The sequence below is a fragment of the Actinia tenebrosa genome, unplaced genomic scaffold (genome assembly GCF_029948245.1).
Source record: "Actinia tenebrosa isolate PJP-AT-01 unplaced genomic scaffold, QUT_ActTen_1.0 PGA_scaffold10__47_contigs__length_13832649, whole genome shotgun sequence".
Taxonomy (NCBI): domain Eukaryota; kingdom Metazoa; phylum Cnidaria; class Anthozoa; order Actiniaria; family Actiniidae; genus Actinia; species Actinia tenebrosa.
Window position 1 is genome coordinate 10,789,563 of NW_028292570.1, and position 12,008 is coordinate 10,801,570.

At 38.6% G+C, this 12,008-nt stretch overlaps 1 protein-coding gene and 1 pseudogene across 2 annotated transcripts; both read right to left on the reverse strand.

The window, feature by feature from the left end:
• Positions 1-1,032: 1,032 nt before the first annotated feature.
• LOC116290780 (uncharacterized) lies at positions 1,033-1,908 on the reverse strand (annotated as a pseudogene).
• A 7,177-nt stretch (positions 1,909-9,085) lies between these two features.
• LOC148913014 (uncharacterized) lies at positions 9,086-11,718 on the reverse strand. Of its 2 annotated transcripts, XM_089026731.1 has the most exons (5): positions 11,593-11,718; positions 10,333-10,673; positions 10,143-10,240; positions 9,651-9,760; positions 9,086-9,559 (listed from the first exon to the last, which is right to left on the reverse strand). In XM_089026731.1, the coding sequence occupies exons 2-5, from the start codon at positions 10,356-10,358 to the stop codon at positions 9,425-9,427; spliced, it is 369 nt and encodes a 122-aa protein (XP_088882857.1). In that variant the 5' UTR covers positions 10,359-10,673; positions 11,593-11,718; the 3' UTR covers positions 9,086-9,424. The 2 variants fall into 2 exon arrangements, with proteins under 2 accessions (XP_088882857.1, XP_088882856.1); XM_089026730.1 differs by having other exon boundaries at positions 10,143-10,673.
• Between the last annotated feature and the right edge of the window lie 290 nt (positions 11,719-12,008).

A 12,008-nucleotide genomic window follows, 5' to 3' on the forward strand; every position in this document is an offset into this window, starting at 1 on the left:
GCATATACTTGATGGTCTGTACAACTGGAGAAGGGATATTAAGCTGTTTGTATTTGTTATGCCAGATCATCAAGATTGACGGCATTGTTTTCCCTAAGCCTTCTAGGCACACACGAGAATACACGTGTGTAGCCGACCATTCGAAATCCAACAGGAACCTGCAAAACAATCAAGTTTTTGTTGTTGTTAATGTATCATATTCAGTGATATCAATTTTTTAAAGTTGAATTTTTTAGAGCAGAAATACACTAGTTCAAATTACACATTCCAGTTATGACTATTCACAAACTTGCACATACGCATTGCCACGTGAACGAGCATTTACCAACACACCAGTTATAGTCTGGTAGCAGAGGGGGATTTCGTTCAACCCACGGATTAGAAAAGGTTTGAATTCGGATTCCGGAAGAACTTCACCCCCTGAACAACACCTGGTGTTTAGTGGAGTCGAATTGTGGTATAGGTTTTGAGTTAAGGGGAGGTTTTTATTTTAGACCAAAAACCACAGGGTACCCAATAATAATTTTTTGGAAAAAAAGCTTTTTCATTTAAAATTGCTACAGAAAAGCATCAAACATTACACAATCCATAGCCAATATCTCCTTGAGAATAGTATGTCAGTATAACCCTGTTAGGAATATAACATATCTTCTGCGCATTACACAAAATCTTAAATCTTGAATTGACATTTGTGAACTGCTCTTTTTGACTGTAAAAATCTCCAGTTTTATGAAAGATGTTGGTCATCAAAAAATATTTTTAAGATGAACGATAACAATGCATTACATTGATTTTTTTAGTCACGTGAAAATATTCAACACTAATACTAGAGGTTCAGAATGTTTTGTCTCTTACTTTATGGCCTAAAGACGACATGATAGCTGGCTCGTTACAGCACTTTAGTTAGTTACTTAACTAGAAATAATGAATCAACCATATATGGTTATCCATTTGTATGATATTAATTTGTTTTCTGTATCGAGTATGCAGGTATACTTATGTTAGGTGAACCTTATGACAGAGTGAAGTTGTTCACTCTTCCTCATCGCTGTCATCTTCCAAGTCGTCGTCAGATCCCTCATCTGAGTCACTGTAATATTGCTCAGCTGTAGAATGTGGGTTATTGCATGTTTCGTCACGCATGCAAAAGCACGCCTCCGTACAGGAGAGTCCTGAATTGTAGCAGGAGCAATTACCTTGACACCGAGACTTCTTACAGTTACATGTAGTTAGCTCAACAAGACTGCGTGGAGCAGGATCCTTCGTCATATAGACTGGTTTGAGAGTACCATCTTCTATCTCCCATCCATGGCCTTCTGGACTCTGTAGATCCTGCATCGCTATGAGAGAGCTTCTCCAGATAAATGTTTGGTAGCTTGCGCGCTTCATGTGCTGTCTCAAGCTGTCTGATGTTGGCGGAAGAGCCTCATTTCTGCGTTTACGCTGTTGGCAAAACATTAGGTACCGTAGCTCGTCCATGGTACTTGTGCTTCTTTTCGTATTGGGATATAGATCACGTATGAAAGCTTCCGTCTTTTCAGCAAGCGTATCATCCAAATCTGGCTGCTGACCAAACAGGCTGAGAGTTATCTGGTGAGTGGCACTGCACTTGAGGGCAATCCACGGTTTCTTCTTCCCACGATGGGATATGCTGCTCGTCGAATCGCAGCCAGTGAGGGCGTGGAATGCTGGCAGACACTGACACAACCTTTCTCCTAGGCTTTGCTGGATAGTATGCACTGGAATTTATCTCTGACGGTCGCTTAAGCCAGTACGAAACCACAACTTTCTGCATTCAATTTCAGAGAAATGGGATACACATAGGACAAGAACGTCGGTATCTGGAGACTGGATGATGATTACAGAGGTAGGAGACTCTCTCACAGCATATGCAGCATGAAGGATCATTCGTGTATCTGCTTCCTCGTGATTGGACTTAAGGGCGTCAATGTCTTCAGTTGGTCTTGCGCGTGTGATCCTCACAGCTCTCTCTCTCCATCAGCCAGACCTCCTCCGATGATAAGGTGTTTTCCTTGCTTCAGCTTTTCTTGCCCAATCTTGCACAATAAAGAGGTCAGAAAGTCACACAAGTTGATCTTATTCTTTGGGTTTTGGATGTACTTTGCCCACTGTTTGGGCACTGGTGTATTAGGACCAGTTATTCTGACTTCAAGAGCATCTGAGGACCCTCTTCTGGTACGCTCTCCAGCTTTGATAGAAGTCGTCCAGTATTGATCAAACACGAGGTGAACTGCTGTGCAATTGTTATTTGAAAGCTGCGCTACAACAATGGTGAAGTATTTCATGGCAAGTTCAGCGAATGTACTTGCTCCACAAGATTTGTGCATCTGGATAAGTGCCATACCATCAATGATATGAACGATGTCACCTTCTGATACTGGAAGTGTTGTTTGAGCATTGACTCCATCTTCCAGAAATGATGTCAGGTCACTTTTTGTAGATTTTCTTATGCTACCATCGTTGTGTACTAGTGAACAGGGCACTGGAGATAACTCATACGACAGAACTTCTCTAAGATTGATCTGTCTGACATTTGCCACGATAAGCAATCTTCCAAATAAATCTCTGTCAGCTTTCACGGTTATCAAACGCTCGTCTGCTGCTCTGAGTTGTACTTTCCTTGAAGTTGTCTCAAACGTCTTTATTTTGAGTTTAGTGATGGGATCCCAAAAACTTATGGTGTTTGTGTTGATTCGCTTCTCTATGAAAGTGGACATGTGCTCTTTGCCTTTCTTGGTACAGCTAAGAAATGCGTCTCCAGGTAAGACTACACCAGTGGCAAAGTTCATAATATCTGTAGCGGTATCTTGAGAAAATGGATCTGTCATTAAACCTGTCGAGAAGCAAGATAGTAGCTTCTGAACATCCTCCTCATCTCGTTTAACTCTCTTCGTTGATGCCTCTTTGTGAACTTCCTGTTCGTTTGATTGTAGGCCGTACATTTGCTTCAGTGCTGAAGTAATAGATGCGCGCTCATGGGCAGTCAGGAACCATCGATTTAGGGCTGCAGGGTTCTGAGATATACCGATGATGCCTCCTTTTGCTTTGGAGTCGGCATTTATAGATTGCTCTAGCGCCATATCTGTCCACACCTGCGCAAATGGGTTAGTGGAACGACTAGCTGCATGACCACCGGACTGAAATTCCTCATAAACTCTTAGATGTACTTTGGCCAGGCCATTCATATCTGAGAGATAAACAGGCAGCCATCATGGCGTAGTTTTGGCGATCCATAGTGAAGAAGTGAGGTAACATAGCAGCTACTGTGGTAAGATGAAGATCCCAGTCAGCTGTTCGTTCTGCCTTGATAAACTGAAGTAGAATGTTGACCATGGACATGTATTCCTCCCAGAATGCAAACATCTTCGATTCAGTGCTCCTTGTCTTCTTGTATTCTTTAAACAGCTCGGTAACCTCGGTTAAGTCTGTTTCTAGCTTATGGATGCTCTTGCTCACCTTTTCTTTCTTCTCCACTACCGTGATTGACTCTTGTATCTTCTGAAAAAGATGGTTTCTTTGACGGCCAATCACTTCATTGTCGTTAGTTTGGCACCATTCAAGGAAAGCTCGCCACATTAAGCAGAAGAATGCTTCCATAGTAAGCTTGTGGGCTCTTACTCCACGATTATAGGCTTTTCCCTTCATTAATGCCGATGCTGCGCCAGCTCCAAAAACGCCAGATTCAACAAGGAGATCATCTAACCCCGAGCTGGCATATTTCTTGCCCATTAGCGACAGAAAGTTTAAGGCTATATGAAAACCACCGACACGAATTACGACATCTGAGAATTCATCTGAGAACCTCCATTGTAGCTGCTTGGCTTTTATGTAGATCGCCAAGTCGAAAGTTATAACAGTATCTGCCTGTCCAACGCTAGCGCTAATTGCCTGAGCATGCTTTAGGACAGCGTAGATGGTACTGAAATCGGTAGATGATCCTTCTATCAAAGGACAATAGCCAATGTTATTAGTACATGGAATATCGGAGAAGAGAATGGAGTTGAAACCACTCCAACTTGGGATGGACTGATTCTCACATGCTTCTACGATTACATCTTGGGATAGACATCTGTCGTTTAACCTTAATACTTTCCATGTAACATCATTTGATGTTGCACAGTTAAATGCTTCACTCTCTCCGGTGAACCACTCCTTGTCAACTTTGCCAACGTACTCAGCGACAGTTGGTCTCTTGCCGTGCACCGAGCATTCTTCTAGAGTAATCACGCTTTCGTCTGTCTGAAGCGATCTTTGTCTTGTTTCGTGTTGGGCAAGACGTGTGGAGGGCAGCTCGGGTCCGAACTGCTTTTTCTGATACACAACCATTGTAGTCGCATGCGTGGTATTCTTACCATCAAGCGTCTCCTCGTTAATGTCACTGTTATCTGCAGCCAGCTGCACAAATAAGCCTGGTGATATATTGGTGGGTACTACCGTGCCATATTCATGCGCCTTAGCTAACACCTCCATGGCAATGCTAGTGTCTACTGCTCTGAAATCGTCATATGAGCAGCAATGGCCCATCCTATTAAGGAGGGTTATCAGGCCCTTGGATGCTGTAAGATGGTGAACACACATAGCAAGACAGACTTGTTTTGGCAGTTTCACCCTACTTTTACTGCAGCAGTAAATGACATCCTGGGCAATGCTTGAAACCTGTCTTTCATCATTGGCGTTATTACACTCTGTATCACAACCTGAAAGCTGAGTCTCTTTGGTAATGTCGGATGTTACCAGAAGACGCAGAAGCAAGTGCAGGGAGACGAGAATTATGCGCTGCGTGGATGCAAGACCAACATCACTGACGTTGAGGGGTTTTGTTGAAATTCCTCTTACTTCTGATATTTTCTTCTTGATGTGTTTTGCCACTCGAAATATCTCAGTCTCTATGCACTGTTCATCCTTTTGACGCTGCAATTCAGCCCAATCATTCAATATATCCTGCACTATAATAGTGCTGCCATAAACAAGTTCTGGTTTGTTACGAGCAGTCGGGGGGTGAAAAACCAACTTGTCTCCAAAATGCTTTTGGAGTCTTGCTTTTAGATGCTGCTTAGTGTAACTACTTCCATTGACACCTTTGGTTGTTAGGATGTCTTGATACATGGAGAGAAGAGATGCCATGTCGTAAGCTTTTCCTTCCCGGATACCACGTGTTATCTCGACTGCAAACTCCTGAAATGAAACTTCATACATAGAGTCACGGTCTTCAGTCTTTGCATCTTTTTTAAGAAGATACAGTGAATAGCAATTCTTGTGGTATTTTGCTTCAGCGGCCATTAGGTCATACCTAATGCTTCTAAGAACATGGAGCATCGATTCGTCCCCTTTTGCTTCTGCAGCCTTTCTAATGCTACTGGATGCTTCAAACGTGCAAACATTAATTAGTTCCTTACATTTCTTGTAAGTTCTATTTTTGCAAAACAAACACTTTGACCAGTCCGGAACCTCAGACACGGATCGAGAAAGTCTACCAGTCTCGTTTGCTTTGTCGCCATCACCTTTGGTATTTTCATCCTTGCAATTAAAAGAATTCACTACATGGCGAATATTTTCTGCGCTCGTGTAAGACGCATAGCATGGCGAGTGCCATACAAACCCCTCAGAAGCACCACTTACAAGGTTGCAAAGCACTTAATCTCGTCTTCGTTTTGCTGAGGATATGAGCTTGATAACGGAAGAATCTTTGCCCGTCCTTAGAGGCTCACTCCCTCGAGATTGTTGGCAAATGATACATTTGCTAATGACAAGCTTCCTTCTTTTCGGCTCAGGAGGAAGGGGCAATGAAAAGCTACTTTCAGCAGACGACTCAACTATTTTTTTCTTTTTCACTCTCCATGGTAACAATTAAGAAATGGATATATAGGAAAACAAGGCATTAATTAAACGTCAGTCAAAGCAACCACGTCCCAGCGATTTTTGACGTTTTAATTGCTCTTATTTCATATATATTTTCTTCTCGTATTAAATTGTTGCTATAGAAGAAAGTTTTATCAATGTTTTTTTTCAATAGTTCTTAAGTTTATGTAGTAAAAAAGGCATATATAAACATACTTACAGTCTTTACAGACACAACAAAGATGAATCCATGGAGGCTGCCATGTTGGATGTGACGTAATAGCCTCGATATGACGTTCAAGGAAGCGAGGCTGAAATGCATTTCCGCTTCCTTTTGACCAATATCTCAAATTAAAACGCTTTAGAAAAAATTTGAGATCATCTAAGTTCTACAAATTCCATACCAAAAATCTGCTACAATAAATGGATGATTAAAAATAATTTTTTTATTTTGTAGATTATTTTTATGTTTAAATAAATCATATAGCGAAAACTTTTTATATACCTTATAGTTCCAAATTAGTTAAAAGTAAAGATACCACAATAGAATTTGTAGCTGTGTAATGTTTGATGCTTTTCTGTAGCAATTTTAAATGAAAAAGCTTTTTTTCCCAAAAAATCATTATTGGGTACCCTTTTTGGTCTAAAATAAAAACCTCCCCTTAACTCAAAACCTATACCACAATTCGACTCCACTAACTACCAGGTGTTGTTCAGGGGGTAAAGTTCTCCCAGAATCCACATTCAAACCTATTCTAATCCGTGGGTTGAACGAAACCCTCATTTTCCGGCTTCTGCTACCTGACTATTATGTGTGTCCTTAAGTTTCCACCTTCATCGACCTAAAATTATATACAAATTTTGAATAATTTTTCGAAATAATTAAAAAAGTCACATTGTTTAGAATTTAGCTTAAGTAGAAATCTTCATTTTACTTTGGTAGTCTCAATAAATCGAAGAACGCGTGTTTTGTTTTAGTCCATATCATCGAGGATAATGGGTACGTACTTATTGGGTTCCAATTGTTGACTTTATGCCATGCATATAGTAGTTGCGTCTTCCCGCCCTTTAAAGCAGCGTTAAACATCAGGCTTTATTAAAATAATTGTAATAAATTAATATTAACCACGGATGCTTTTCTTTGGAATACCAACTTACATTTCCTGCAGGAGATGAACTCTTAAGGTTCCACAGTCCTTCATCGACCTGATATATATATATATATATTTTAAATTGAGTAATTTTTCGAAATAATTAAAAAAGTCACGTTGTTTAGAATTTAGGTTAAGTAGAAATCTTCAGTTCACCTTGTAAGTCTCAAAAAATTGAGGAACGCATTTTTGTTTTGGTCCATATCTTCGAGGATAATGGGTTCCAATCTTGACTTTAAGCCATGCATATAGTAGTTGCGTCTTTCCGCCCTTTAAAGCAGCGTAAAACATCAAGTTTTATTGAATTGTAATACGCTACAATCAACCGCGGTTGCTTTTTTTTTCTTTTTTCTTTGGAAAACCGACTTACATTTTTGTGCAAAAGGTGAACTTTTCTCGTAATCGTTAATTTTGTACGATCTGGTATACTTAGCCTTGAATTTTGTAGTTGCTCTTTCAAACGTACACATTTTGGACATTTTGTAAATCTAGTTTCCTTGAGATGGAAGTTTATGAGACTCTTAATACCAAAAAAAGAGCAAATACACCTAGAAACCTAAATGAGTTTACCATACCTTTGGTATATGACGTTTGAGAATCCTCTTTTCCACATCTTGTGTACAAAATGGCTCTCGCCCGCACAGTGCGAAATCCTCAATTTCAGTCAACGGAAAGCTGATGGAATCGTAAGGATAAGTTAACGTTTCCGTTGCTTATTCATTTGTATAAGTTGACGTAAACGTGTCGTAATCTCATGTTTCCGTTTTACCGTAAAGTACGGAAACGCACTAAAAACCGCACTCTGTTTCCGTTGAGTTTAAGTCATCTGAAACTCAAGTATACGAGTAACGTATACCCGTGTTTTGGTAGCTTATACTCATGAATAAGAGACTTATACTCATAATAAGAAAGGCTTATATACGCATCAATAAGAGCCGTATTGATTTTTTATCAAGCCGCTACTTTTCATGATTGTGTGGTTTATATACTTCAATTCACTATTCACTTTACTATTCACTTCATTCATATCCTCACGCAACTGCTGCAATCCGTATTTAGACATTTATCCACGAGGGGATTTAAAAAATATATATTTTATTACATTTCATTTTATATATAAATATTACAATTGTATAAATTAATAGTCAATCAATAATGCAATAACTACTTTAGATTTAGCGATAACAACAAATCAAGCTTACATATTATAGAAATCAAAATTGAAAACGAAAGAAATAATAAACAAATACGCGATATAAGTACAAATTGCGTTAAAGAAAAAATGAACAAAAAAAAAAAGGAATCACAAAAGCAAAGTATGCGAGGAGAAAAACGGACAATTCAATGCTGATGAATGGGCACTGAGTTTAGCTTCTCTTATATAGTGTATGTCTTCTTAATTATGACAACATACTCAGACATACTTAAAGTATAAACATCAAAAGCGTGGATCATAAACAGTAATGTATAGTTATATTTTGTGGCAATTATTTGACTAAACCATTTAATTATTTGACTGTGGACATTTAGTAATTTGAAGATCGCGTCCGGCTGTCGAATGTTTTTTCACTTCGTAATTATTTTGTTTTCTATATTTTAATTTGTACCATTTGTACTAAATAGTGAAAAATTTTGCAAGCTTTTAGGGTTTGTACATGTACTCTAATACGATAGAAACAATACAATAGAGCGACATCACATAAGCAATGTTTACATGCAAATGAGCTGCCCTGTGAAATAGCATGCTAATGAAGTGTGCACATGCTGTTTGCACTACTGAGCTTGTGGCTTTTATGGCCGAGAGACGCGTTGAACTTTTCTAACAAAAATGATAATGAACAAAAAACGGCTTTACACTGCTATATTCAATTTTGTTTAAGTCCTTGAAGCACAGCAATACTTTTTGGATGTCGTGAATAATAAAAATTGCACCATGCATAGTATAGGTGGGAAAACAGTCCGATATTCACTACTGTTTAAAAATGAGATATGCGTGAATCATACAATTTTCACCGTATTAGAAAACAGTTCAAGTGCTATCGATCTTTAGTTTGTCAAAAATAATATTTCCAATACAAGGCAATTGTTGTAATGTTTTAGCTTACAAAACTCATCTGGTTCACTTCATTATCATGCTATTTCACTGGGCAGCTCATTTGCATGTAAAACATTGCTTATGTGATATCGCTCTTATACAATCGTAAAGGAGAAGACAAATCTGACTTCATTCACTTCATTCATTGCCTTCTCTGGCTGCCCAAGAAGGTATTTCCTTAGGCTTTGTGCGATTCGATTTCTCAGTTGCAATGATGGTCCTGGAACTAAGCCGTTTTTGCGCCGCTGTTAGATTCTTTTTGATATGATCATCAATCGCTTTTTTGATGTTATGCAATCGCGATCTTTCCCAGGACAGCCTACGAATCTTTCGAGCTCTCCTCGCTTGACATGCACTCAAGTGCGAATGGCCCCTCTATTATCTCTTTTGCTTTTTCCCTGTCGCCGGTAGACAGCTCAACGGAAGCAAGAGCTTTTCTTCGTCTTTCAAGTTTCTGTCAAAGGAAGTATAGAACTATGTATTAATAAATATCAGCGGTGTTTTCAGGCAAGACGAAGGGAAAACATCTGATGGCACTCATTTACCCGTTTTTTTCGTTGTTGTTGTCGTAGGTTATTCCTATGCTCCATAAACTTCTGGTTTTTCCGTCTTGTTTGATCGTCCCTCAGGGATTTCCAGTACCGGTGAATAGAATCTGAACATATTATGAACAGCAACTGTAAGATTTACAATTGAAACACATATATATCGATAATTGTTAAAAATTCGCTGGATCCAATGCATTATACTGTAAATTAAATTGGCATTGACCCTCAGTGCATTGCAGTTGAGTAGGATTCTATTGGAGTTTGAAATGGACAATGTTTCGGCAGATATAAACACTTTCAAAAGTTTTGATTTTTTTAGACCATAATGATAAAAGTAATTTAGGTTTGCGCGGAGTTAAAAATAGGGATTTCTTATCTGAGGGCAAGGAGATGTGCTTTTTAATTCATAGCGTCTTGTTTGCACTGCATATTTTCAAGTACCTTGAACAGAATTGTACAACTCGATACAAATATAAACATTAAATTAACCTTTTAAAGCGGATTTCTTCCAAGTACCATCTCCGTACAGACCTCTCACTTCTCTTCTAAGTTTTCGCGAGGTGTCCCTGTTGCTATCAGAGAAAAATCTAGGGGGAAAAGTACACGGAAAGACAAGAGAACAGAATTCAGCACAAAACATGCAGGCAACGTAAAGAATGAAAATGCACAGATGACTTACCGGAATCGTCGATGCTGTTCTGCCATTCAAAGACGGCTGAACTGCACCGACTAGCTTTCCGCTCAATGACGGATGGCCTGTCGAATGAGACAAACTATGCAATCTGTTGATGCCTACATACACACGCTCTTCAATTAAAATGTCTCAATGCTGTTCTGCCATTCAAAGACGGCTAAACTGCACCAACTAGCTTTCCGCTCAAAGACGGATGGCCTGTCGAATGAGACGAACTAACTTATTTCATATGATTTGTTGAAAACGGTACTATACCCTTCTTGAAAGCTCCATTCACTAAAGTCAGCATTCTTTAAGAGCTGACGGTACACTTTGTGTACTGCTTTCTAAAAAATAAAAAAACAAATAATTGAATGACATAATATAGGAATAAACACCTTTTTTTGTTTTGGGACAAAACTCGCTTAGTTTTACGCTGAAAAATGTACGAGATGGTATACACTCTAGCGTGATATGCAATATTTTATTTTCAAGAAAAGCGTTCGTACTGTCAAATATATGTCACATCCATGATAGTGACTTTGCAAAGATGCAAAAATTTTTATTATGTTTTTGGTAAGCGTCTTGGCAAAGAAATATATTTTAATTTCCTTTCATCGCATGTCCGACGAGACTAAAACCTCATTTCATTCCAAATATTCGACATAAAAAATCATATTTTCGTTAAGTTAGTAACAACAATCAGTGTGATCTTAAACTTTGCAGTCTTTTTGATGTCAAAAATTTGATATCAAACTGATTTTCTCGAAGACAAAAGAAAATTAACGTGATATAGATCTTATGACATTAATCTTGTTGAAGTGATGAAAGACCGTGTAACAGTCGTCTGTAGGTAATTGACCACAGGAAACCCAAGTATAAATACTCTATTCTCTAGGTTGACATGATTATATTTGTACGCCAGTCATAAGAACTATGGTTTTTACTGTACTGTTTGATTGTAATGATTTCTATAGCCTTTCAAGATTTTATAGGCCCGAATTGATGTCAAACATTGATTACTATTGACTTTAGTATGTTCATAATGTATGCGCAATTGAAACGGCTACTGATTAATGCACTGCATAAATTATAGATCTTAAAAAGCGCGCGAAATTTACCCAAGTAAGCACATTTTAATTGTAATCTAAAATAAACTCACTTTCCTCCTTAGCATATGTATCAATCGCAGAAATATAGACTGCATGCAAGATAACCAATAAATTAGTCCTTCCACTAAGTATTGCAACAATTTAATTTACTTACAGAGCAGTCATGGTCGATGTTTTGCTTCTTGATTGTTGTTTGCCTTCGCGATCGTTGATCTTCTATTCTCGATTCTTTGAGGGCTTTCATCTCTCCTTTTAGCAATTCCACCTCTCTCTCCGTAGTTCTTCAACAGTTGTTTCATCCTCAAGGCCAATCATTTTGACGAAAGATAGTTTTAGTACAGAGAAATATATTTAGAAGCACGAATAACATATTACCGGTACGTTGGTCTGAAACAACTGCATTTCCCGCCTTTTCTCGACGTTTGACGTCATCGGTTGTTAGAGGGTGGTACACAATTCCGGATTGAAATAATGCCCAATTACCCTATGCGTTCTCAGATGATTTACTAGTGTTATCATGAAACCAGTCAAGAAATACACGCGTTCAAAGGAGAAACGGTCACTGCGCCG